This window comes from Dissoconium aciculare (assembly GCF_010015565.1).
Source record: "Dissoconium aciculare CBS 342.82 unplaced genomic scaffold K489scaffold_5, whole genome shotgun sequence".
In the NCBI taxonomy this organism is placed as follows: domain Eukaryota; kingdom Fungi; phylum Ascomycota; class Dothideomycetes; order Mycosphaerellales; family Dissoconiaceae; genus Dissoconium; species Dissoconium aciculare.
Window position 1 is genome coordinate 866,803 of NW_022984955.1, and position 26,077 is coordinate 892,879.

At 50.9% G+C, this 26,077-nt stretch overlaps 9 protein-coding genes across 9 annotated transcripts; 5 read left to right on the forward strand and 4 right to left on the reverse strand.

The window, feature by feature from the left end:
* Nucleotides 1–156: 156 nt before the first annotated feature.
* K489DRAFT_379556 (RPEL repeat protein) lies at nt 157–1,324 on the forward strand. The gene is made up of 2 exons (XM_033604680.1): nt 157–566; nt 715–1,324. Exons 1-2 carry the CDS (start codon nt 345–347, stop codon nt 910–912), a joined length of 420 nt encoding a protein of 139 aa, XP_033460597.1. The 5' UTR covers nt 157–344; the 3' UTR covers nt 913–1,324.
* Nucleotides 1,325–5,395: 4,071 nt separating this feature from the next.
* On the forward strand, nt 5,396–5,995 carry K489DRAFT_305554 (DSPc-domain-containing protein; the record flags this gene model as incomplete). The annotated part of the gene is made up of 2 exons (XM_033600541.1): nt 5,396–5,536; nt 5,678–5,995. Coding segments are annotated over 2 exons (459 nt in total), but the record flags the coding sequence as incomplete, so codon positions are not given.
* A 1,039-nt stretch (nt 5,996–7,034) lies between these two features.
* K489DRAFT_379559 (uncharacterized protein) lies at nt 7,035–8,508 on the reverse strand. Its single transcript, XM_033604681.1, has one exon. The coding sequence runs from the start codon at nt 8,472–8,474 to the stop codon at nt 7,488–7,490; it is 987 nt and encodes a 328-aa protein (XP_033460599.1). The 5' UTR covers nt 8,475–8,508; the 3' UTR covers nt 7,035–7,487.
* A 235-nt stretch (nt 8,509–8,743) lies between these two features.
* Nucleotides 8,744–9,734, forward strand: K489DRAFT_379561 (uncharacterized protein). The gene is made up of 2 exons (XM_033604682.1): nt 8,744–9,606; nt 9,686–9,734. The coding sequence occupies exon 1, from the start codon at nt 8,880–8,882 to the stop codon at nt 9,276–9,278; it is 399 nt and encodes a 132-aa protein (XP_033460600.1). The 5' UTR covers nt 8,744–8,879; the 3' UTR covers nt 9,279–9,606; nt 9,686–9,734.
* Nucleotides 9,735–9,841: 107 nt separating this feature from the next.
* On the forward strand, nt 9,842–11,670 carry K489DRAFT_409396 (uncharacterized protein; the record flags this gene model as incomplete). The annotated part of the gene is made up of 2 exons (XM_033607575.1): nt 9,842–10,519; nt 10,579–11,670. 2 exons carry the CDS (start codon nt 9,842–9,844, stop codon nt 11,668–11,670), a joined length of 1,770 nt encoding a protein of 589 aa, XP_033460601.1.
* Nucleotides 11,671–11,858: 188 nt separating this feature from the next.
* K489DRAFT_318429 (transcription elongation factor Spt5) lies at nt 11,859–14,851 on the reverse strand (the record flags this gene model as incomplete). The annotated part of the gene is made up of 2 exons (XM_033601320.1): nt 11,859–12,095; nt 12,176–14,851. 2 exons carry the CDS (start codon nt 14,849–14,851, stop codon nt 11,859–11,861), a joined length of 2,913 nt encoding a protein of 970 aa, XP_033460602.1.
* A 1,211-nt stretch (nt 14,852–16,062) lies between these two features.
* Nucleotides 16,063–18,401, reverse strand: K489DRAFT_318129 (uncharacterized protein; the record flags this gene model as incomplete). The annotated part of the gene is made up of 2 exons (XM_033601289.1): nt 16,063–18,187; nt 18,259–18,401. 2 exons carry the CDS (start codon nt 18,399–18,401, stop codon nt 16,063–16,065), a joined length of 2,268 nt encoding a protein of 755 aa, XP_033460603.1.
* Nucleotides 18,402–21,334: 2,933 nt separating this feature from the next.
* On the reverse strand, nt 21,335–22,126 carry K489DRAFT_379564 (uncharacterized protein). Its single transcript, XM_033604683.1, has one exon. It carries the CDS (start codon nt 21,699–21,701, stop codon nt 21,366–21,368), a length of 336 nt encoding a protein of 111 aa, XP_033460604.1. The 5' UTR covers nt 21,702–22,126; the 3' UTR covers nt 21,335–21,365.
* A 567-nt stretch (nt 22,127–22,693) lies between these two features.
* On the forward strand, nt 22,694–26,055 carry K489DRAFT_200064 (uncharacterized protein). Its single transcript, XM_033599590.1, has 3 exons — nt 22,694–22,841; nt 22,965–23,414; nt 23,607–26,055. Exons 2-3 carry the CDS (start codon nt 23,031–23,033, stop codon nt 25,950–25,952), a joined length of 2,730 nt encoding a protein of 909 aa, XP_033460605.1. The 5' UTR covers nt 22,694–22,841; nt 22,965–23,030; the 3' UTR covers nt 25,953–26,055.
* The last annotated feature ends 22 nt before the right edge of the window (nt 26,056–26,077 follow it).

Here is a 26,077-nt window from a genome sequence, read left to right on the forward strand (position 1 = left end):
CGAGTTGGTTTTGAGCTACCGTGAGCCGCATGGTGCTGCAGCTTAAGCTCACTTCTGCCGATTGCAGCTTTCCCCACAAAAGATGGCAGAAGCAGCCGTGGGGCAGCTGTAGTCACCAATCAAATTGAGCTTTGGAGGTTACAGAAGATCGCCGCAAAGCTCGCGCCTCGCCCTACGTCAGGGTTTGATTCCACAGAAGGCACCCTGGAGTGCCTGTAAGGTTAACGATCGGGAGGTTTAGACATTTCACTCCTCGCCGACACCTCCAAACTTTCATCACCCGTTCCCATCTCTGCATCAGTCGCCAAACTTGCAAGCAAACCACTACTGCCAGATTCTCAAACATGTCCGACGATCAGAACAAAGGCGACCGACCGTCTGGTGTTGAGCAGACCACCGGCACAAAACAGGAGCTTCAGCAAAACCTTGAGAAGCATCTGCACAAACGACCTGATGCGCAGGACCTGAAGGACCGCCACATTCTACATGACACCACGGCCGCATCGACCTTGCAAGCCCGACAGGCGGAGCTAGAGAGGCAGATGATCACCGACAACTTGAAGAAGGTGAGTGCGTTAGCAATGAAAGTCAAGCTGCAGGGACGACCGTTCGACCCGGATTTAACATTGAATCGCCCTCTTTGCCATCGTATCTGTGTCGGCGTTCGCGAGTAAGGCTGGCCGTTGACAACGAAGTCTGACAATTTGAAAACAGGGTCTGTCGAAGCGACCTGAACGTGGGCAGCTCATTGAGCGAAACATTCTTCCGGATTCCAGCGTCGCACCCGCAATCATCGGACAACAGAAAGAGCTGGAGAAGAGCATGAAAGCGGATCAGCTGGACAAAGCACTGCAACAGCGACCTGAGAAGGAGACGTTGATCAAAGGAGGAATCTTGAAGGATCAGGAATAGAGAGTCCTTCACTTTGTGCGCTTGTTTTACAAGCGTCCTTGACAAATGCGATGAAAGCCAAAGCTGTGTAAATGGTACACGAGTCGACGAAACGTCTTTGTATAGTTTCAATGGAATTTGTACTGGTGGAGCAACGTGCCACCGCGTACGAGAGACGGCCAAGTCTTCGTTTCGTCGTAACAATTATTGCGTCGGGGCGATAGAGAAGTGGTCATGCCGTTTACTCGGATTGGATCTCACGTACTGCGAGGATCCCGGCAGCCATCGGAAGCTGGTGTGGCCGCGCGATCATTGCTACATGCAAGCCAGGCGACGGCAGACTACCCGATTAATGACAGGTGACTCGAGGTTTACGCTTGACAGCTTGGTGACATGCAATGCCAAATTTTGGCGCAGGTTCACGTGAGGAGGCGTTCGCAGGTGGAAATGTCGCAAATGATGCAAGTTCCGAGTGGCATTCGCCTCAGCGAGATCACGCAGGAGTCAGGACGAGTGTTTCAGCACCAGTCATCACAGAGAGAGCAAGGATTACACGCGATGTCGTAGCCAGTACAGACCACGCCACGAGCGCGTGAGAGAGAACTCCTGAGTAGCGCATGCGCTCTTGAGAGCGCGCCATGGCACTGACGTAATGTACAAGGCTGTGAAATGAGGATCAACCCGCACTGAAGTTGCAGATCGGAACGTTGTTGTTTGCTGATGGGTTGATGTGCAGGGCGACCGTCAGTTTCAACCCGCGATCAGGGCCTTGAGCAACGCTCGTTTCTAGAAGGCTGATTCGCCTGTCTGAATTCAATACCACCATTGCTCATGATCTACATGTTCGTTGACAGACAGTGTCTGACCACCCTCATGTTCGTACTGTTCAGCCGTGTCTGAGAATACTGACTGATGCACATGTGTGAGCAAGAGAGATTGGACGGATGCCTGTAAAAGCCATTCTCTCCGTTGGGAAATCACAATACGATCGCGATGCGGGATCCTTGCGGAGGGCGTTTTAATTTGACGTGCAATGTATTGGATGGGCCGAGCTAATGCCGAACGGGCGTTAGAGCAGTAATGAAATCACGTCTGAAATAGCAACCCGCTTTTAAACGACCCTGAACGAGGCGCACACGAAGGCGGCATCGGCGTGTCGGAAATCATGCGGATTGATCATTGTGACCCGATGTTTGAAGTTACTCCGGTATTTTCTTCATACAGGACGTCTTGATGTCCTTTACATTCGCCATACTGTAGCAATGACATGGAACTGGAAGTGGGCAGAAGGGCAATGGAAGGGCCAGTAGTTTGCTGAAATGGTATTTTTAGTCCCAGTGTTCACCGATGTACACACTTATTTGTTGGAAAGTCCTGTTGTTGCTATCGACCATATCGAGCATTTGCGAATCAGCAGCACATTCTCGACGCATGGGGTGGGATGTGAGCTGCCGCATCTATGGGCCCCTTCTGGTGCTGGAGGAGCTTGTCATAATCCCCGTCTTTGATGTCACCACAGCAGACTTTATTAGCCTTTCTGACATGTCGCAATGAATCACCACTTCGGCACTGCATAATGTGCGACTGAGCTGAATGTAGCGACGATGTAATCCCGGCAAATGTGCGGAATGCTCACCAAGCCTTGTAGTATTGTACAAAACAGAAGTGAAAATCTCTCGCAACTGAAGGAAGAGGTATGGATCTGGATCTTGAGGGGGACACAGTAGAACAGGCGCCGTTGAGTTTGATGCCGATGCAGCTAAATGGAGTCAGCATATTATTATTACATTCCCAAGGTTGCCTGTGTTTCGAGCTATTTTTAGAAGCGGGCGGAAGCTTTGTCCAGAAGGGTTAGCCCATATTCAGTAAGAGCGGCCGACGAGGACGGATGCCAACCAATTCCCTGGGAGGACCAGACACACACTGGGAGCAACCCAAGCAGGTCGTCCGTCGCCGTTGAAACGAACCTGTCTACGGGATCCTACTGTTATAGTAATATATCGCAGGAATTATGGTAATAATAATAACTAACCTTGTAAGAGAGAATGACAGTGCTTCTCACACGCGCACCCACACCCCATCCGCTCTGGAACTGCCCGAGACTCCATGCACGTTTGTTGACCCATTCCTTTTAGGGCAATCGGACGAGGCTTGCTGCAATTGCACCTGCAGCCAGGCAAAGCGAGCAGGCAAATCGACACCTCCATTCGTCTCCACTTCCTCTGCGACCCTTCCTTCCTCCTGTGTGCAAGGGAGCACACCTGCACCTCTAGTTGTGCTCGTCGTTCACTCGCATACGCCTTCACCTACTGACCTTTTCTCTCCGTCTCTGTTACTCATTTTCTTTCTTCCGTCAATTCGTCGCCAGTACGACACCTTCAAATCATATCCTCCGACTTCTGCGCCTCCGTCTTTCGACATCACCGTTCACGCCATAGCGACCTCGACGACAAACGCGTCCACTTCCTTTGCGACTTGTGCTCCGCCTCAAAGCCGCGCATATTTAGAGTGCCGCGCAGCGCATCTGGCCCGACGGGAGAGACGAGTTGGAAAGTGCAAAAGACTGCGGAACACATATCATTTTCGACGAGCGCAACAAGTGCTGTAGCGCTGAGCTGCGCCTCTTCCTTTCAAATCGATCCTGTCGCAACCTGCCTGCTTCGCACTGCGCACGCTTGGCGACCGGCTTACAACACCACAACGAGCATTTGGACTCGATTCAAATTCGACTTCTTCGCAGAGACTCACATCTGCACTGGAAATCTCTACATTCTCTCAAGCGTAATCCACGCATCATTTCGTGACGTCTTCGGATCAAGGTGGAATTAATTCGAGACTCGTCCGTTTAACCCAGCTGGTAAGTTGACGCTTTTCGCCTCACTCTCGTTCTATGAAAGCGATTCCACCCTTCTATAGCAGAGGGTGCAGGCATTTGAGCAGACGATCATTGCGTCCTCTCTTGCATTCCTATGCACTTCCGGCCACAGCAGTGATGGCTGTGCGAAAATGCATGCTGATTGGTTCACAGCGCTTGTGGTAGCGGCTCGTGCAGACTTCTCATTGGCTAGCGCCCAGACGAGCACTTTCGAAGCCGGCTCAGTTCATCGGCAGCTGCAGCTCTCACACAGAGGATTGGTCCAACGCCGATTCTGTTCGCTGCTGTTCGCGAGCGTCTATCTGCAAGGCGTGGCAAGACATTTCGAACCCACTTTTGAATTATCCTGCCCAGCTCATCACACGTCGCGACTATGTGTTAAAGCATACTATAGATCGACATCCTCGCCAGCTGAACAAGTATCGAGTCCGGTTCTTCCACTCCTCGTCGTCCTAACAAGCTTGTCGCTGCTCACGCGATATCACCCAAACTTATTTAGAGATCTGGTATCTCTGGTCATATTTCTTCCTGGTGAAGATCTATCGGTGCGTAACTTCGTGCATGGCGCAAATTGCGCGCCACTATGCCTGCCCGAGATTCCGTGCTTTCAAAGCATTCGTTTCTCTCATCTTCGTCAGCCTGTGTCGTAGGACAAATCCTTGCTCTGCAATACTAACATGCTGATCCTTAGATCATTTCCCGTCACCAGTGAAATCACTCAATCATTCACTGCGCCTGTTTCTGTCTTGCACTCTAATTCGCCCCTACGCCTACTTCACAAGGATGAACCATTACCAGCACACATCGTCCTTGCGACCATCGACATCGCATTTTCCATCAACCACAGTGTCGATAATGACAGACTCTGAGCCCTTGCCGCAACAACAATACCAACCAGAGGTGTCATTACACAAACCTGACACAACATCGTCTAACTTCATGGGGTCCTACTCGAGATATCATCACCACAAGCTCAGTGACTCAACCAACACGACGGCATCCAACGAGTCGTCGCCGACAGCTACTTACTCGGTTGTTGATGACTCGAGCGCCACAGAACCCTCTCCAGGCTCGTCACCCGAATCACCGCCGCCCACCTCATTCAACGTCGGCCTGATGCGACCGCGGACGGCCGACGAGGCCCGTGGAACTTTCTTTGAGATGCAGAAGCAGCCTATGCCGAAAAAGGGACGAAATCTCAAGAACTTGGCGGTCAACACAAGCGGCAAGCCGGGCAAGGCTCCCGCCCCGTTGAACTTACCACTCCGCGCAGCGGTAGATCCGAAGCTGTCGATCCTATCGCCATCTTTTGTCAAGCCACCGACACCGCCGAGGCGCAAGCCCGCTGCGCTCGGCTTGACAATCATGACGCCGGGCCTGAACAAGGCTCCGCCGCAAGAAATCCGCCTGGCTATTCCTCCAACTCCAGGATTCAGCAAACCTGCTACTCTGAGACATTTCCAATCATCTCCTTCATTGCCATTAGTCAGCGGCTTGAGCTTTTCCAATGGACCTTCAAATTCAGAAAAGCGTCGACCGCAGCCACTCGACACTCTTTTCTCTCCTCTCAAGGAATCTTTCCATGTTGTGGAAGAGGAGGAACAGAACTTCGATGTTCCTTTATCACGCGAGGAGAAGCCGGAAGCATACCCCAACGGACCGATCTGCATTTATGAGCCCAACGTCTATCTCTACCTCGAGCCGACAGCAGCACAAGCCAGCACATTCGATGTCATTCTCAATGTGGCGAGTGAAGTCCGAAATCCTTTCGTCAAACCAGCCGAAACACCGGCTATAGAACCTGACATTCGGATAGACGGTGGTGGGGGCATACAATATGCCCCAAGGCGTGCTCCCGACGTCGAACAGAAAGCGTCTCATGCATATCAAGCCAGCGAACCTTCAACTCAGAAATACGTCGCTACATTGGCCGAGGAAAAGCAGCCAGAGTACATTCACATCCCTTGGGAACACAATAGTGATATTGTACCAGAGCTTCTCGGCCTATGTAAAATGATGGATGAAAAAGTCAATGAGGGCAAACGGGTACTCGTTCACTGTCAATGCGGCGTGAGCCGTTCTGCAAGTCTCGTGGTCGCATACGGGCTCTACAAAGCACCTCAGCTCAGCGTGCAAGAAGCTTACGACTTCGTCAAGTCAAGGAGTAAGTGGATCGGGCCAAATATGAATTTGATCATGCAGTTGCAAGAATTCCGATCTAGCCTCGCGAACGGTGGCCGACTTGCCAGCAATCGTGGAAGTGGAATGAGCCCAATTACCCCAACGTCCGCTTTGAGCGATTGGCGTTCACCCTTTTCAGTAAGGCAATCATCTTTCGGATCTCAAGATGGGCCTTTCACCGGCAGAATCTCGCCTTCGGTCGAACAGAAGAACTCTGTCGACCTGGGTAGGGTCAGCCCTGCCCCATCATCTGCGCCTGGTGGGGCTTTTTGGCAGAGAAACGGCAGCACTGCGAATTCCATCAATTCAATTGGAACAGTCCGAACTACGAGTGCCTTTGTCGACCCCTCAGGTCACGTTGTGCCCGTTCTAAATATCGTAGATTCCAATCATCCGGATTTCGGAAAATCTGTCTCGGCCCTGGAGGCTGCGCCAATGTCACCTGCCCTAGAAGCTCCTCCAATGGAGTTGCCGCTTTCACCGCGAGCAACCGAATTCGCCATGCTTCCTCTGCAACCGTCACAAGAAGTGGACTCGGTCGACAAATTCGGCCTGATGTCGCCAACAGCCAATGGATTCGGTCAATCGTTGTTTGATCGGTCAGCACTTTTGGCGTCGCTCGGCATGGGTTCTATGGGTCGGGACGAAGACACGCCGCGGCGCTCACTGTCAGGTCGGAACCGGGATTCTTATGTTCAGGCCGAGCCACAACCTGCGCCGCAACCTGCACCTAGGCTTGAACCATTGTCATTCGCACGCAGACTCCGGAAGAAAATCTCCGCGCCGAGCATTCGAGAGCAGGAGCAGCTTCAGAGCTTGCAGGCCAAGATCAAAGCTAGTCTACCTCTCCGACGCGCTGTAGCCAATCTCAGTACTGTCGACGAAGCTCTCACGTCGCCTCGCGCGACAGAATTCACACACAACCCCTTCGCTTTGACCATCCGTACCGAGCATCGGCCGCACGATCCATTACGCCCACGAACATCAGATGGCTCAGATCCTCGCAGTCCTGCACTAACGGGCGCGAATCCTATCACAAGGAACATCTACGACGTTCTGTGATTCCGCAAAAGTCCAAGACTTATTCCTGAATACAGTCAACTCGACGCTCCTCAACTTAACAATATCCCTGCTCCTGATTCATTTGTTGCTATGTTGGCGTAACGGAGGTTTGGGAATACAAGATATACCCTGCTGAGTAAATTCATGGGGCGCACGGAGTTCTCGGCATAGCATCTGGATGATGCGGCAGCTTCCTGTGCAAAGGACAAGCAATGGCTCTGTCCTCGGTTTTGCGGGTTATCGACATGCAGGATAAGCATGTCTGGTCCTATGTATTTCTACAGCTCCATCGCGTATATGACCACAGGTCATCGAAATATAATTCAACTTGCTTGTATGTTTGCGCTCGTGGTGTCCCAGCTTTGGTCTCATTATGGAAGTTTACACGTAGTTCGTTCCCGGGTATCGTTGCTCGGTCATGTTCTCGCCTCAACCAACGAAGGAGAGTGCCCGAATAGCATACATATAAAACGGGCATTTACGCTTGACCCTTGCGTACCTTCTCAACCCACTCCATAAAGAAGCCAACGTCCTTCGTCACAGCACCAGGGATGCCCACCTTTTGGACCCACATAGGCAAAGAGCCGCCTGCGTCACTCGCGGTCGCCATCTGCCACTTAACCTTGGTCCCGTTCTCCAGGAGTGACCCATACTCAACACTACAGTAGACACCTTCCGTCATCTTCGCGTCGTTTCGGTATTTGGAGCCCGACATGTGTGTTGTGTCCACCGGGATTTGCGCCACAAAGAACTCGCCCTCACGCTTCGCCGTAACGACTAACACGCGGAAAATCCGTTGTCCGAGCGGACCAGGCATGTTATGGGCCATCTCCATCACCACCGCACGCGCTTCGTTCCAGACATCACCCTCGGGTCCGACCTGCGCCTCTACCGGCCACGAGAGCACCTCGTGTGCATCAAACAGGAGCGGCGTGTAGTCCTTCTCGTGCTGGCTGTGGTCTTGGCGCAGGCCGCCGTCGAACTCCTCCCAGCTGGCGGTGCCGGCCTTGGCAGCATTCTCATGGATGCTGGTACGTCCACACCAGTTTTCTACAGTCCGTCCATCTTCAGCGCGGGCATGAACAGGCAGCTCCGAGCTCTGGATCTCGTGCGTGACGACTTCAACTCGGGCGGTGCTGGGCGGTGAGGGCTTATCGCGCGCCTTGACGGTGAAGTGTTTAGGCCAATATTGAGTTGTGAAGGCGTAGCCTTCGGAGAGGACGTTGTGTAGGAAGGCAGATAACTGGGGCTGTTCGCCGGCGGTTTGGTGTGCGGCGAGATCTGGGTGATCGGGAAGGTTGGCGGGCTTCAAGATGCGCATACGAACCAAGGGTCCAAGGCCATTAGCAGCGGGCGAGTGTGCCTTGATGTCGGCGACATTAGTTGCGACGGGATTGTTGTTCGGATCGGCTATCGTTGCTGGCGGACCAACAAGGCCGGTCGTAGGTACTGCGCCTCCTGACATTGTTTCGAAAAATGTGTATGAGTTTAGGTCTATGCGAAATGTGATGTACTATCTTGGGAGGTCTGATCGTCAAGTATATCTATAGATGGGCCTGCCGCTTCAGACGCGGCGACTCGAGCTTCCGGCGCGTCATTGAAGGGCTACTTTAGCTACGCCGAGGAAGCGATAATGACGTTGCCCAATGACTTGCACAATTGCCTCTACATTTTCTACGAGAAGACATACTGTTTTGTACATAGTCAATTACACGGGCACGCGTGAAGCATTAGGCTGATTTTCGAAAAAAATATTCTACAATCTGGCTCTCTTCCAAAGGGATTGGCAGCAATCAACCAGGATACTCTTCCTTACTATTGTCTAAGAAAACCTCCCAGCAACTAGAGCTGACGTCAGTCGTCCGCAACGATGCCTTCCAAACGCGATAAAGCAGATCATAGCAAGCCATGTTCACTATGTGCAACTCGACGCGATGTCCTCATCCGGTGCCAAATAGACGAGACCGGCAAATGGAACTTCGTCTGTACCGGGAAATGTTGGAAAGACGTCTCGGGCGGCGTTATGGACGGTGATGGTACCGAGGAGCACAAGTTCTACCGCTACGGAGGCATGTGGAAGAACAAGCACGAGGCTGTGAGCGCGAAAAAGCCCAAGGGTATCGGAAAGAAGAAGGAAGCAAATAGTGCTGTCGATGCAGTTCAGTCGGCGCATAACGGGAGTTCAGATGCTGTATCATCGTCAAGTGCCGATCACATGTCCGATGGGACTTCATGTCCCAATCACATGTCTGATAAGACGTCAGGTTGAGGCGGCATATTCAACCGCCTCAGCAGTCAATTGGTCTCCAACATGATTACATGGCTTCGGCTGTAGCTGTGGCTGTGGCTGCTAATAGCATTTCCTATGCTTCTTAACGATCGGGATCGACATGGGCTTCGCTTGCATCATTCTTATTACAGAGCCTGAGAAATGAGTCATCGCCGGCTACTCTTATGGTCGCGTACGCATCCGAGATCTTTCCAGCGGTGGCTTCACTTCCGAAAGCTACCATTCACATCGTCATGGATGCAGCATTCTTATGTCATTGCTCAAGTCTCTGCAGGGAGCTCTTTCAAAGCGCTATAGTCAAGTGAAAGTGAGCAGATTTAATTTCGATTGCACCACTTCTACGATTGGCAGATGCGGACATCCTTCAACATCTTGACTTTGTACAGAACTTTCGGCCGCAGATCGACCTCGTTATCGGGATGGCCAAGTCACAGCATACATCATCTCGAAGAGGCGGCGTCACCAAGTCACCCTCCAACCGCCCTAAAAGGAGCGGACCATTAATGAGATGGACATATAATTTGCGCCTTGGGTTGCAGCTCATGTTCGAAGCCCTCTACGAAAAGCAGAGTGTAGCCAAAGTGTTCGGAGTCGTGTTCAAAGAAGAACTTGAAGCTTGTGGCTTCGAAAGTGACGCTGACATTGCGGAACGTCTTTATGCTCAGTATAAAGACAGACGACCCAAAGACTGGACTGTCATTTCCGAACCTCCTCGTAGCCTAAGCGAAGATCGGCGAAGAGCAATGCTGAAGCAAAAGATCATGTCAAGTGCCGAATGTCTTCACCTACACCTGCAGGGATCCGGAACTATCCTTTCCAAAACTCAAGCGAAGGAGGGCGCTAGGCAAGATCGAATTCGCATTGATAAAGTGACGAAACCAACAAAATCCATGGTCAATACACAGGCCTTGGCCAAGCGCAAGACAGCCAAAGGACAGCATTTCCCAACAACACCACATCTTAGGGATGACGGCAAGACTATCGACGTATCGCCTCGCGGATTAGCCAAGATTCGACGACCTGTTTTCCCAGTCACCGAAGTCGAGGCACACCTCGACACCATCCAATCAAACGGAGTTCTGTGGCGATTTTTTATAGACCAAGGACCCACAAGTCGGAACAGCAGCAACGGCTTCACTTCCCGCAAGCACTTTGGGGTACAGTCTCTATATGATGACGATCCGGGCCCTGCACACAGTCACTCTGTTGATATATTCCACGTGAGCAAATTTTGGGTAGGTTGAGATCCAACATATATATACTGACGCTCGCCCTTTAGCACCTGGACCGAAACGTCAAGTTTCTCTCGCCATATGTCGGTTGCAGTAACGTACTGATTTGGTCTATCGTAAATGCGTATAAGAAGAAGCTCGAGCCAGGAAACAATAATGTTTCGTGGGCAATCATCGATCGACAGCAATTTTCTAAACATCATATTTTCCACGCAAAGTCATACCGCGAAGCTCCTGCGAATCAGCATCTCTTCAGCTACGGTGGTCATCGATGTCCTACGATCTCCGAATTTCTGGTCTGGCGCACGATCCCAAAACAAGCGATACTGCAAACCATCACTATCAATGAGCTTTGTCAAGAAATTGAGAATGATTCAGACATGAAGAGAATTTTCCGTCTGGAGAAGCTTTTTCGTAAGAGAGGGCGGAAAGACGTTGAACCTACTCTCAGAGACGATCTCAAGGCCGACCAGATTCCGCTTTCTTCTGAAAGAGGAAAAGATACAGTGTCTGGGATTGCCAAGTTCGTGCTTCTAACAGGCGTAGGATATTATCCTTCTGGCATTCGACACGTCGTCTCGGACATCATCCACGGCTTTTGCATCCAACCTCAGAAAGGATCACCCGAAGATTGGTTTGCCCTCTCCGAGCAATTTCTAAACGCTTTAACTCTACACGGTAGCTTAGCATTGTCGCATTTCAATCGAGATAAAGCAAGAATCGCATTCCTGCAGGGAGTCCAATTTGGCTTTGCAAGCCCCAACATTGCGCACAAAGAGATCAGGAAATTGCAAAAGAGATGGGCGGAAGTCGGGCTCTCTTCATTACAGCCCATTCTCAACTGCGAGATGAAATTGATGGCCGCGAGACATCAGGAACTACTCATCTATAATCAAGCTGTACATCAGCAGCTTGAGCGACATCAGCAAAGTCTCGAGTCAGTGACAGCAGCAAGAGTTCGAGCTATTGCCCCTGGATTCATGCCTGTAGAACGGAGTAGGTATTTCCTGCAACCCGGTCTGGCCCAACCGGAAGATGAAGTTGATAGCGATATGGGGGATGACAGTGCCGACAATGATAGTGAGGATGACAGCGATGTGGCCTACGATTGGCGTGACAATCTTATGCAGCAGATGTAAGAATGGCCATGGTAGCGATAGCGATGTGTATACAACAGGCATCGAAAAGAACAATCATGCAAAGTTTGAAATACAATCCGAATTTGCCAAATTTTACAAGTGGATGTGAACGAGACATTATATACAAACGCCCAAGCCGCCGGTGTGACCTCTCACAACCTGATTTTCCCGCCTCTGCTTCGTGCAGTCTACTCATATCTCGGGCCGTCATCTGCAGCAGGTGTCTCGGGATAGGCTGCTGGGGTTTCGGGGAAGCCACCGGGTGTAGCATAGGCCGCAGGAGTCTGGTATTGACCAGCTCCTGGCGTAGGCGCGCTGAACCCAGGAGTAGGAGCCTCAAGACCGCCTGCATACGCTGGTGTTTTCGAGCCAGAGACGTAGGCTGGGGTTCTGCCGCCGCCGCTGTTGGGGTTCCATGTTGATTGCTGTATTGGAGGTTAGCGATGTTGAACCAGATATGAACATAATGGTATTCGTGACTTACTGCGCCGCTTCCTCCCCATACGGAGCTTCCTCCACCGCCTCCATAGCTCGTGGCGCCGCCGTAAGATGTCTGTCCGCCGTTGCCGTAGGCAGTCTGTCCTCCACTGGCATACGCTGGTGTGCGCGAGCCAGTGTCTTGCTTCCATGCTGGAGTCCGTCCGCCTTGCATTGCGTACGCAGGTGTCCTGCCACCGGATTGCATAGGGGTCGAGCCGAAGCCTCGGCTTGGAGTTTGGCCACCAGGGGCAGGACCTCGCTGCATCTGCGGTGGTGGTCGACCGGTACCGAATGTTTGAGCATCAGCGTGAACCACGGCGCCGGTTTGAGGGTCAATGACGGCCAACTTTTCCTTGGGCAAGGTGATCTTTTTGATCTTTCCGTGCAACTCAATGATGGCGCCAAGCGCGGTAGAGTCCTTCACAATGCCGATCATGCCTTTCTGCGGTCCAGCACGAATTTTAACCGTCCTGCCAATGAGCTTGTCGCGACCACGCTGTGGTGGCGGCATGGCCGCTCCTGGACCACCGCCACCCTGCTTCAGCAATGGATTCATCTTCGTCAAATCTGGACCGTTGCCGATCCGACCACCTTTGCCTGCGACTGTGATCAAGTTGTTCGATCTCGTGACGAAAATGCCTGAATTCTCGCGGCTCTCGCGGTTCTGAACAAACGCAAATCCACGATGTAAGTGGATCGCGCGACCTCCGCGCTGCTCGCCACTCCATTCCTTAACAGTATCATCCTTCTTCATCTCATTGCCATCACGATCAGTGGCAACAGTTTCTGCTCCGCGGTTGTTGCTGAGCACATTTGAGATGCTGGATTGCAGTACAGTGCGGACACTGCCGTTTTGATCAATAACTCGCAGGGTTTCGCGATCCACTTTAATGACGCAGCCCACGGTCGCCGCGTCAAGTTGCACAAGCTGGTAGAGATCGAATTTGCTAAATCCCATCATTCCACCGCTGTCCGTGGCCTCGCGAAGATCCTTACTAAAAACCATAAGCTCCTGTTGATTGCTGTCGGTGAGAATGGTAACGCGGTCATCTTTGACCCGGACAACCATGCCGACTTCATCGTGATATTTGCTGCCTCCGATGACCTTGACATGATCACCCTCTCGGAACAGCTTCCTCAAGTCGCGGATGGGCGCTTCAATGATGTCGCCAGTGAGCGGACCTTCGTCCACCTGCATTCTAACCACATCACCATAGACCTGCACAGCATGACCACTGAGGCCTTTCTGCTCACCACGGAAGATCTCAACTTTGTCGCCTGGCAGATAATCGGTTCCCGAGGTTGTTTTCAAAGTTGCAGAGAGAGCAGCAAGATCCAGATTCTCGGTTCCGTCATCGGCTCCGGATGCAAATTTCGTCACTTCCTCCAAGGTCGGGTTAACGTCTTCTGAAAGTACTCCCTTGACCTGGAAGGTCTCTAGCAGGAAGCCGTCCACGTAAGTTTTGTTGTTGTAAGTGAACGAATTGTTGCTTAAACCACCATTCCTTTGCACTAATCTATTGTGGCGCTTTCTTGCTTCGTTTTCGCTGAATAGTCGAGGTTGTGGACGTTGAGTGGAAACTTTGGGCAATCTCTTGCGCTTTTGACCGCCAAATCCGTCAGGCTCGTACAACGCAGCGGCATTTGCATCCTCCGATAGACCGTAATCCAGTCGAGGAACAATCTTGAGCGTGATCTGCGTGCCATTGGGCTCGACGTCCTCAACAAGGGCAAGATCGCCCTGATACAGACCACGTTTCGGTCGGACGTACATGCCAGGCTCCAATTGTTTGCTTTTCTTCGTTCTTAGCAGATCAGGCATTTCTTCTACTGGCACCATCAATGGTTTTGTTCCGAGGAACATATGCTGGATACCATCCACAGCTGGCATAATGTCGTCCAACTTGTATGCTTCCACATAAACGTGTCCGGGAATAGTTGCACCTCGCTCAAAGACTGTGATGATCTTTAGCGCTTCTCGAGATCCTTGACGCTCGATGAAGCGATCCTGGATCCTGCCAATAGCTTCGCGTTCCTTGCCAGGTTTGCACTTGAATCGCCAGATACGTGGGTCGCTAGAGCTAGGGAGGAGCAAGCGCTGGGGAACGATCGCTGAGCCAGTGCCAGTCCCCCGCGAAGCTCGACCATACCTCTCCTTGAGTCGTGCGGCAGTCTCTTCTACGTCCATGGCATCTTGCTGTTCGCGCTGCCTGTCGAGCTCACGATGCATACGGTCGTCTCGATCAGCGCCAGGCGGAAGTTCCTGTAAGTCATCAGGATGCATCTCCTCGCCTGGTAGATCGTCCTCCTCTTCCGGCTCTTCCTCATCATCTTCGTCTACTTCTGCTTCCACGTCGATGAACTGGTTGCGTCTCCTTTTCCTTCGCTTCCTTGATGGCTGGCCCTCAACGTCGTCATCGTCGTCGTCCTCTTCTTCCTCCTCTTCCTCATCTTCCTCTTCTTCCTCATCCTCCTCGTTCTCGTCATCTTGGCCATCGTTCTGCGCAAGTCCACTCTTGGGCTCACGTTTGGCATCGGATCGGGACCTGTTCTTCGGAACATCGTCCTCATCGTCCTCATCATTGTTTCCGCCGTCCTTGGCGTCTACCTCGTCATCAGAGGCGATTTCAGGTTGAGGATTAAAGTCATCCTCTTCATCCTCTTCATTGTCGGGAAAGTCCTGATTCATGATGTTGCTCATGTTGATGTTTGGATTTGACTGGGACGCACAAGGGCGACCAGCAATAATTGTATCCTTCGTCCACGACTTCAAGTCCCCCACTTCTCTTGTTGGTACGTTCGACGGGTCGTAGGACAACAACTGTGTTGCGATTTGAAATTGGATGTTTGGAGTCTCACATGCATATGTACTAGGTAGGTTGAATTGAAATGTAACGAGCTTATTAGGCAGGCTGCGCGGGACGTGCCGCGCGTGACCGAAGCGCGCGACGACAGAGTTCACAGCCGTGCACATACGATTCGCGCTAGGAAATTATCACATCAACCTTGGAAGTTTGACATATTTGGAGGCTGCACGGCACACAAGTTCGCAGGGCCGCCACCATGAATACAGCTTTTAAGTCATCGGTACTTTCAACGTGCAGAGATAAGTAAAACCTGTCACCTGGATGTCTTGATGTCCGCCCATCGGGACATGATGAATTGGAGAACCGCTTGATGCCATATTTGTCCCATCCAAATTTCCAGAGTACACCCGCATTAAACCGATATCAATCAGTAAATACAATGATAAGTGTCCACAGCAGATTAGTGGCAGATTTAGTCGTCTATAACTCGCTCTAACAAGCGTGAGAGCTCCAGTAGAATGTCCCACCAGATATCTTTGCTGCGATGCCTTTCAGCTCAATGCGTTCAGACATGAGGCAAAGGTGTAAGGAATTTCGTGAGTCCGTAAAAGTGATCTACCATTGCGCGCCACCTAGATGTTCTAATTTCGTGGCGTGATGACAGCCTTCGGTGTTGGAAGTCCCAGTCGGTACTGGAGTCCGGCTGCTCCAATCAGCGAATTTGACTCAAGCAATGTCGATCTAGGACGATACGCGGTCAAAGCTGGAAGCATTGACTATTTCTGTCCTGCACTTGCCGCATGCACTCCCGACTCGAGGCATGAAGAACCGGGCTCGTAGGCTCAATCATATCATGGAAGGGTCATGACAAGAAATGACGCTGCTCAGCCAGCATCACGGAAGCTCAGAGCGATAGAGCATTTGACAGAGAATTTGACATCGTTCTAAATTCGGTCTAGATGGCAGTATTGGTGCGAAAATTGTGCCCTGGCGCCCCAATTATACCATGATCGGTGACACGAGGCTCCAAGTCTTGCTCATGGCTTGCTGTCAGGTTTGAGAGTTCTCAGGTCAGGTTCAGCACAGGCACACCAGGTGAGCATCTTTAGTGGTATGGCGAGGATTGATGTACATGATGATGACTGGCTTGAGAGGGATCTGTGATAAAACTCTGCGGCTGCTCATGTGGTTGTTGATGGAGATGGTAAGCCTGCTGTTGCGGATGCGAATGCGGATGTGGGTGCGAGTACTGATGTTGCTGTGAGCGACTGTGAATCGGGACCTGTGGTTGTGGTGGTAGTGGCGGTGGTGGTTGATGATGATGGTGCTGCTGCTGATACACATTGACATACACCCCCTGCACCATCTGTGGAGCATACACAGAGTCTAAATTCAGAGGAAAGGTTGAAAGGAAGTCGACATCGGCGGACATATCCGAAAAGTTATTTTCCGTCCCGTTCGATAGTGACGCGGGGTCTGGACTCCAGGTCTCCATCAATGATAGATCTTTCTCAAAGCCTGACTGATTCACTAGGGTGGTGCTTGTGATCGGACTCCGTTGCGAGCTGTCTGTATCCTTGGACTCACTCGTGAGGCGTACAGGACGATTTAGTAATGCCAATGCCTGTGTCATGAAGAATGCCCCGGCCTCACCAGAAAGTTTTAACCTGAACTTCAATTCTTTGAGCTTACGTGTGTAGAAAGCTTTCTCTTCTTCTTGCCATGCCGAATACTCGAGAATGTGACCGATCGAATAGATCAATGTGCAACATTTGGCAGAGCCAAAGTACCAGAATGCGCACAATTGTTGAGGCTGCAGACTGTGCACGAAGTCGCTCGCACTGATGAAGCGCTCGCGGGATGCCTCGCGGCATATTCTTGACAGCGTCAAATCAGGTTTCTCGACAGCAGTAAGTATCTGCATGAGATGACGATAGAGACAGACCTCGAGCGACAAGTATGCCATGCGAAGATAACCGATAGAGGAGAGTTTCAGATAGGCGGTCGTATCCCAAGTGAGGGAGTCGGGCAAAGCGAGAAACCACTGTTTAAGCGCCGCCTGAGGTGATTTGATCGCTTCTAGTGCATTCGCTAGAGGGTCGGCCGTGTCACCTTGCTTCCTCCGAGCGCGAGCGGAAAAGAGATCTCTGAGGATATCCGCGAGAGTTTCAGTGAGCTTCGCCATGTGCATAAAGACTAAACGCCCTCTGCCCACCTCGCTGCTGCCTTCTTCGTCATCCTCCAGATTCTCGGGAAAGTCTTCTTCGGTCAGATCTGCCACGTCCCACTCTTCGTGACTTATTAGACTAGGACGACCTTCGAGCAAGGCAGTCCACTTGTCTTGTATGTATAAGCCCCATCCAACGCGCCGCCTTAAGCTGATCTCCCAGTCAGGAATGTCCCACGCACTACAATCTAGATGTATGCCGAGACCATGGGCCAAGTTAACAAGTTGCACGGTCAGTCTGTCTTGCTGTTCGACCGCTGCATTTCCCGCGAAGGCCTTTTGGTACTGCGACAGCAGGAGGCCCGCCTGGAGTGTTGATATTTTTGGGCGCCTCAGGGTATTTTGCAAGGATTTGAAGGCCAAGTGTTGCAGAGCCACGGTGTCTATTCGCTTGGAATCCGCCAAGGACTCGCTAAAACTCCAATAGCCTGAAGCCAGTAAGTAGACTGCTGCCAGTAAAGGTGGCGAAAATTCACGGTATGATCGATTGTACTTTTCCAAGAAAACATCCTTGTGCAAGATTGGAAAACTCGGATGCACAATTCGAAAGTAAAGTCGAACCAACTCAGCACCGTGACCTTGCGCTGTAGACTGAATCTCATCGATCGAGCGTTGTTCCTGCTCATAACCAGGAATCTGACTGTCAGGAATTATGCGGAAGGCGTGCGACTTATGAACAAAGCGGATGAAGTCCACGCCCTTCTTCATCGGTTCCTCCGCGGTCGAAGCATCGAGATTTTGAAGACCATGTGGCCCGTAAATATCGGGCGTAGCATGGAAGCCGACGTACTCGGTATGATGACGATTTTGTAAGCCCAACGTTCGCTTCAGCAATGATGGACCTGGTAGGGAGTCATATTCTTCGACACCCGTACCGGGTTTGAGGTGGAATGTCTTGTTGCGTTTGGTAGACACCTGCCGAAGATCTACACCTGCCGAAGAGTTTGAAGAGCGTTTGCGAGGCTGGGGAGCCTCGAGGTAGGTACATTCCTGGTGATGAAGTCTTCAACCCACGTGGAAGATGTGGCTATTAGCAACGCCACGACTTCAAGCATACAATCCGCCCGTACTCACTTGCACAAGACACAAATCGAATTTCCGCCTTCAGTAACACACTTGGCCTTACGTCGTCTGCACGCATCGCAAGGTCGATTGCGTTTGCCAGCACCCGCCGCAGATTCGAGGGCCGCCGGGCCATGGTTTTCGAGGGCGGACATCCCGCCCCTGGGGCCGGACCTGGAGAAGTGCCGAACCGGCGATTGGAGCGCAGTGGCGCAAAAGACAATATACGAGATTCGGGTCAGGAATCTTCAAGGGCCATGATGGTTGCCGTGCGATTAAGCGATACTGGCGACATTCCTAAGCTCACCGAATGGTGCTGTCGATTTTACAGTTTGACAGCCTTAGCCTCCAGGTTCGTGGCAGATGACCAATCCAGGGCTCCAGCGAGCAGCAGAGACCGTTTAGTATATTGCGTACTGCAGAATGCTGAGACAAGACCGGACTTGGGAGGGCTTCTGGCGTCGTGATCTGCACAAATACTCGACGGTGGTGAATTGGCGCGGGCATTGATCACGGTTTCAGGTGAAGGCAGACAAGCCCATACGACAAAGCCCCGAGCGAATTGCCGCACTACAGACTTCCAAGGTTCACCTGCAGGTTGGGGGGGAATATGACGTCGTCCTAGCTCTTATCACAACCTCAATGATCTGTGTCCGAAGTCCTTCATCATTTAGGACGAAACAGCAACACTCCACTCCAATGGCTTCCAGCTTAGTCGTGAATATGAAGCCAGTAGTATCACCATGGGTTTTCATGCCTTGCCAAGAGTGACAGATCTGCACGACTGAGGTTGTTGCGCGGAACGAACTGCATGGACAGGTACTTTGCATACACCACAGTACCAATTATAGCAGTGTAGCCTGTCAAACGGGATGATTACCTCATTACTTTACCTAACGCGGGGCACGGGGGTTCCGGACACACGGGGGTTCCGGACACGATTCTTGAATGCGTTGCATTCAAGAATGAATATCTTGATCAATAATTTATGTATAGTCTTCAAAATGAAGGATATAATACATCAATGCTATCTCTTATGCTGTACAAGTTCTGGCTGTATGAGCTGTTGATCTGCATTTGCTACACCTCGCTGTCCGCTTGGCAGGCCTTGGCATCTCCTCTATTATTTGTGCTTCTACCTCCTCTGTGTCTACTAAGCGTTGTATTGCTTGGACTGACAAAGCATCATCTGCTGGGATTGACTTCCTTTTCCTTGATTTGCGTATGTGCGTTGCAGCATTAGCTGCTTCTAGATCTGTAACTCGTGATTGAAGAAGAGCTGCTGAAGTTGCAATCATTTGAGCTCCTTTAGAAAGTTGATTTAAGGCTTCGAATATTGGAGTTAGTGAACTGCTCTGATGCCTCTCAAGCCTCCGTTTGATCAATGTAGCTTGTTGATCAACTTCTTGAGTAGTCTTTGGGGTCTTTGTACACCATGAACCTTGTGAAAGAGGCCGCGGAGGTGATGGAAATATCGGGTCCAACGTGGACAACACTACTTCAGGGTCGAAGGGGTGCAAACCAGAGCCTCTGAAGCCTGCTCGGATGTTGTTCGATGTTATCGCATCGATATATGCTGCGTAGAGCGTTGCCATGAAGGTGCTCTTGTCGATATGGAAGATATGGTTGCGAATCAAGCCTTGAGTCCGTTTTGAGAAGGCTTGCTTCAAAGGGCCAAAACAACCAACATCAAGCGGCTGCAGCATATGCGACGTATGAGACGGCATCCACAAAAGGACAATGTTGTTATCTTTGCAAAAAGAAGTGAACTCTGGTGTCGTATGGCTCCCATGGTTGTCTAAAATCAGCAGCCGCTTGCTACCAATTGTCTTCGACTTTGTGTGTTTAGCGAAGTGATGGATCCATTGTAGTCCAATTTGATCGTTTGTCCAACCTCGTGGACTTGCTGTAAACATCCACGTTGCAGGCAAGCCTTCGCAGACCCATCCATAGTTGACTTCTTTGCCTTTGAAGATGATAAAAGGCGGTATAGCTGATCCGTCTGCACAAGCTCCTTGGATCACTGTGACCCATTCAGTACCTGTAGGTTTAATCTGCTTTGGCCGACCTTGCTTCTCAACAGAAGTGACTACTTTGGAAGTAGATATTTGTCCTAGTTGAAAGCCAGTCTCATCGAAGTTGTACATGTCTCCAGGCAAGATGCCATACTTGTTGATTGTGTTGCGTACCAGGGCGAACCAGCTTTCAATGACTTCCGGAGTCTCACACAATCTTCTTTGGCACTCGTAAGTCCTTCCTAGTTTGATTGTCAGGGCAGGAGTACGCTTTATGAATGTCCTAGCCCAATTTTGGCCGACTGGTGGAGTTCCTTTGGCTTGGCAGATAGAATTGGCCATTGATCGTACCAGGTTTGTGGTTGGCGATAATCCTTGAGAATCTAGCTTCAAGATGTCTTTTAGAAGTACCTCTTCTTCTATAGGACTGAGTTTCATCTTCGGTGGTACATAATCTTCTCGCGAAGGAGTTCCTTTCATCCTATCGTATAGCGTTGATTTCGGAACTCCATAAGCTTTAGCAGCAGCTGTGATTGAACTGCACGTATTTGACTTCAAAGCAGATAAAGCAAGCAAGACACTGCCTTCATTTGGACTTATTCGGACGCGTTTTGACGATGCCATAACGCGTTGAAGTCAACGTAGTAAGATTCATGAAGCTCGCGTCCGGAACCCCCGTGTGTCCGGAACCCCCGTGCCCCGCGTTAGGTAGTTTATTATGTATTTTTACTGGCAGCCCGAGAGCTGTCCCCGTGAATCCATTTGAGCTTTGACGAAGCACCGCAAAAAGCCGAGAACAAGGCTGGAGCACACGTGCAGTGCGTGTCAGCGACCAAACCTCTTGATGATATTGTTCTGCAAAAGGATTGGGAGGTCCATGTGGAAGGGGTACAGACACCGATTCTGAAGCGAAAAATCTCTTTGTGATAACTGCAGTGTCGGCGTGTCTCTCACCTCGTGAACAATACGCGCATTGGCACATCCATACGGGCGAATAACTAATAGAATTCCAACACGACCCTGTCCGCCGAAAATGTCAGTGCCGCGTCCTGCGAGGTGTTTAGACAGTGGAGCACAGCCTCGTCACGGGAGTCACCGATACTACTATACGCCTCGCAGCTTACACGTGGTATGGTGTATGGCTTGATCCGCGAGCTTCACCTGGCTGTGAAAGCTTGCGTCCTCCACGAGGCCTGAGGAACATTCGACATCAGTCGCATACTGCAGAGCCACTGTGGCAGCCTCGCGGGAGGTTTTCTGCAATAGATTTGGTTGCTCTGCGATGAATTCACACAATCGTGCTCTTCTATGGGATTGATCGACGTGATTGACGCGGCCTGGGCGTATCACACAAGGTGCTGGGACAGAACTGACATGCATGGCCATGGCATGTTGCCAGCAGTCGGGACATGGGTCGATCGGATAAAATGCATTTCTCATGTCTAGATGTGAGCATTTTTCCTCTTTTACAATAATGAATACGCCCCTACTCGCTGGAGCTCAGCTGACTGGATATACGTCTTTCGATCGTGTACCCTGTTCGACGACAAGAAGGATATTGATGCAATAAACCTGGTGGACGCAATTTGCTAGACAGGTTGGACCAGAAAGTACTCGTGTGTGCTCACCGAAAACGGCGCTCTTGCGCAGCACCATTTTCCGTCATCACGTCGATACAAGTACGGCGGCTCCAGGAGATGATACTGTGCACTGCAACACTGCACTGCTGCGAATCAATGTTGGCAAAGCACTGCCTCGTTGCAATATCGAGAGCTGACATCCCTGGATGGCGGTCACCCGAGGCCGACTTTATGATGACTAGATTATGCGCCTAATAAAAGGCCTAAGGAAATGTTATTCACCTGCATACTGCGAATGGACACCGCTGTCAGCCGCAGGCGGCACGGTAACCGTAAACCTTCCCAAACCAGTGCTTTCGGGGCTCTCTAGGGCTATGTGATTAACGTAGAGCGGTGTTCGCGTGCCTGTCCACTACAGTAGTCGTTGTCCGATACCTGCTGCGGTGGAATGGCGGAGTCCAAGCTGGATTGTACCGTCCAGTACCTGATGACTCCTATACGTACAGACCAGACGGAAAGTATCCATCCACGGAGCATCGCCTTGGCCAGCACCTGCATACAACATCCAGGGTTTGCGACGTTGCACGAATTACAAACGGTACAAGCTCGGGGAGTCACAAGCCACCAATTGACATAAGCGATAATGAGTGGTCGCTTCTCTCCAATCTAGACGGCCTGTTGCCTGCTGCCAGAGTGCTTCGCTGCCTCCAGGTGATGGTGTGCCCGATCTTGTCATATACTAATTACATTGTACTACACATCCTACCAGCCTTGAGCATTGTAATGGCAACAAAATACTTAAATTGTGTTCACATCCCATGTCTCGTCTCTCTTTTCCCTTTTCCTGGTATCACCTCCATCTTACTTTTGTCTCACCTTCGCACCCTGGAACTCGTCACACGATTCACAGCATCTCAACGTCACGCCATCGTCGCTTTGGTCTCGAAGGGCTAGCGCATGTCGCGGGCTTATAATAATTGTCCTCATTTCCAGGAACTCGGTACTCGTTAAGCCTCGACGCCAATTAGACTGCCCTATGTGACTACCTTCGTTTCCAGCAATCATTCTCATGAGCCATTCTGTGATTGCCGTGCCACGTCATCTCGCAGCTAAGAATTCACAGGACGATCTCGTCTACACTCCAGAATCTTCGCCATCAGAGACAGGCGGACAGGATCGAGCCTCTGATATGTCAACTCTTTTGACCAATGTCGCCATGGAGTCGACCTCAGGCGCTTTGATGGATAAGGAAGATTCAAACTCTTCAATAGACGCTTCAAATCCTACGACTACAATTCCTGAGCAAAGTAAACAATCGCTCAAGAATCCCGGCGGTTCAAAAGAGTGTCTCGGGAAAAGCCATAAAAAGTCCAAACCGAAGCACAAGAGTTTGAGTGCTCGTAAGGACAAAAAGAAAGGCAAAAAGGTCAAAAGCCGCGTCCTGAGCTCCGAAAGCGACAGTAGCGACAGCGACTCGAGCGATTCTTCGTCGGATAGCGATTCTTCTTCCTCAGAGGATGATCGCAAGAAGAAAAAGGCCTCTCGCAAAGCCAAGAATTCGCGCAAACTCAAGGAAATCCGGCGCCGAAAGAAGCTCAAGGCCGAGAAAAAAGATGCAAGCGACAATTCCGACTCTGAGTCTGACTCGAACGCCGAATCCGAATCGGACGACAGTGACAGCTCAGCCGCGGAGCAGAGGGATCGTAAAAACAAAAAGAAAAGAAAGTCATCCACAAAGGCTCGTAAGGCCACGAAAGCCGCTACTGATTCGTCTCAGAGCGAAGAAAGCGAGGCGGTCGAGGCAACCGAGACAACCGATGGGATGGACGCCATAGAAACCCAGCTGACGGATATCGCCATGAAAGTTTCTGAGATGATGAAGAAGTCATTGCGTCGATCATCAACATCCTCGAGTTCGTCAGCCACAAAAGGTTCCCGACGCAAGGGCTCCTCGGAACACTCCAAGAAATCCAGCCACAAAGCCGACGGCCTCAAATACAAGCGCGTCGATCAGATTTGGGATTCGACGATCCACAATTTCGCGTTGAAAGAAAGTGCTGAGGACGATGACGGCGAGTTCGCAGAATTCGCTTTTCTCGTGCGGCGAGTATTCGATTATAAGAATCAATACACTGAAACCGTCATCGACATCAAGGCGAAACAACTGCGGCTTGCATTGCAGGAGGTCCTAAAAGAATGCAAAAGCATCAGCCTTGAAACAGAAGAACCTAGCGTTGATCCGAATGTCCTCTTCCTATACCTAGAAGATCTCCGCAAGTATTACAAGAAAACTCTCAAGGCCAAGATCAAACGGGAGAAGAAGAAGAAGATCATCAAACGACTCGAACAGCAAAGAGCGCTCGTCAAGTCATTGGTCGGCTTTATTGACGAGGACTACGAAAAGGTCAAGAAGACTTTGTTTCCTCTACTGGCGGCTGGCAACATCACCTACGATCTTCTCTGGGCTCTCTTCAGGCCAAACGACATTGCCATCACTTCGACTTATGGTCATTGGGACGAACCTCGCTGCTTTAAAATCGACTTTGCTACCAAGCTTTCATCTATGATGAAAGGAAATTGGTACTGCATAGAAGGCAAGTATTTGGAATACGATGGCAAGAACTTTGGTTACGGCGATTTCCAGATTGATGTAGAGAGCTTCAAAGGACCTCGTAAGATCACAAGTCTCGCGACGTATCCTCTGAAATACCACAAGGATCCAGAAGGTGTCCAAAAGAAAATCATCGAGCGAGGTGAGAAATTCGTGGCAATGTCCGGTATGCACTACAAATTTCACAAGGGCCTTGCCTTCATGAAGAAGAAGAAGCAGGTGCTCAAGATCAACATCAACAGCCGGGTGATGGTTGACCCCGCAACCTTCCGTCGGATCAATGCCAATTATCCCATCTCATTTATCCAACCGAAAGAGGAAGAGGAGCTCTATTCAGATAGCGAGAGTGAGTGTGGATGTGGTGAGGATAGTGATGATGAAAGTGCACAGAGCGACCACGGACTGGAGGAGCTCGATGGCGATGAGGACGCTGCTGCGGCGCGCAAGTACAAGTACAAATGGACCACAGACAAGGACGGCGAAGAGCATTACGTCGCTGTCGAAGTAGATGAAAATGGCGAACCTGTCCTTAACCAGGACGTGGAATTGCTGGCCGGACAGTCCGACGGTCAGAAGCCTCAATTCAGTAAGGAGCAGCTACTGCTTACCTCCTCAGTCGTGCTGGGTTTCGCCTTCGCAGAGAAATATTGGCTGGAATTTACCCTCTCCGGCATCCATGAGATCACTTACAACGATAAAGCGTTCGAGTCGCTGGTACTTCCGCCTGACCAGAAGAAGACGATTCATGCTCTGGTCAACAGCCACAAGTTTCACGGTACCAAGACCATCGACGATGTTGTCCAGGGCAAAGGCAAAGGTCTGGTGGCTGTGCTTCACGGTCCTCCTGGAACCGGCAAGACTCTCACTGCAGAAGGTATTTCAGAGCTGTTGCGCTGCCCACTCTACATGGTTTCGGCTGGCGAGCTCGGCACAGATCCTGCACGACTGGAGGCAGAATTGCAGAAGATCCTGGACATTGCACACACGTGGGGCGCGGTGCTACTCCTCGACGAAGCCGATGTCTTCCTCGAACGGCGTCAAGTCCACGACATCCATCGCAATGCTCTTGTCAGTATTTTCTTGCGCCTCTTGGAGTATTTCCAGGGCATCTTATTCCTTACAACGAATCGTGTGGAGACCTTCGATGATGCATTCCAGAGTCGTATTCACGTGGCACTGAAATACGGTCAGTTGACAGCCAAGGCCCGGAAGACTGTTTGGAAAATGTTCATCGACATCGTGCGCACGACCGGCGATAGCGGAGACGGGACGCAAAAGGTTGCAGAAATCTCGGACGAGCAGTACGAGATGCTGTCACGCAAACAATTAAACGGCCGCCAGATCAAGAATTCCGTCCGCACCGCACAAGCGCTCGCGCTCAACGAAAACGCTATCATGACACTCGAGCACATTCATCGCGTTTTGGACGTTGCTGAAAGCTTCGAGCGGGATCTTAAGGGCGGCTCAGGATACACCGAAGCCATGCGAAGCTACACCTGAGCGACAGGCATGTGGGCTACAGGAAAGCATACTTCAAAGAGAGTGCTTTGGGTAAATCTCTTCGATTGTATATTCGGAAAGCTGTGTACTTATCAAATTGGGCGTGGCATCGATGTAACTTGATG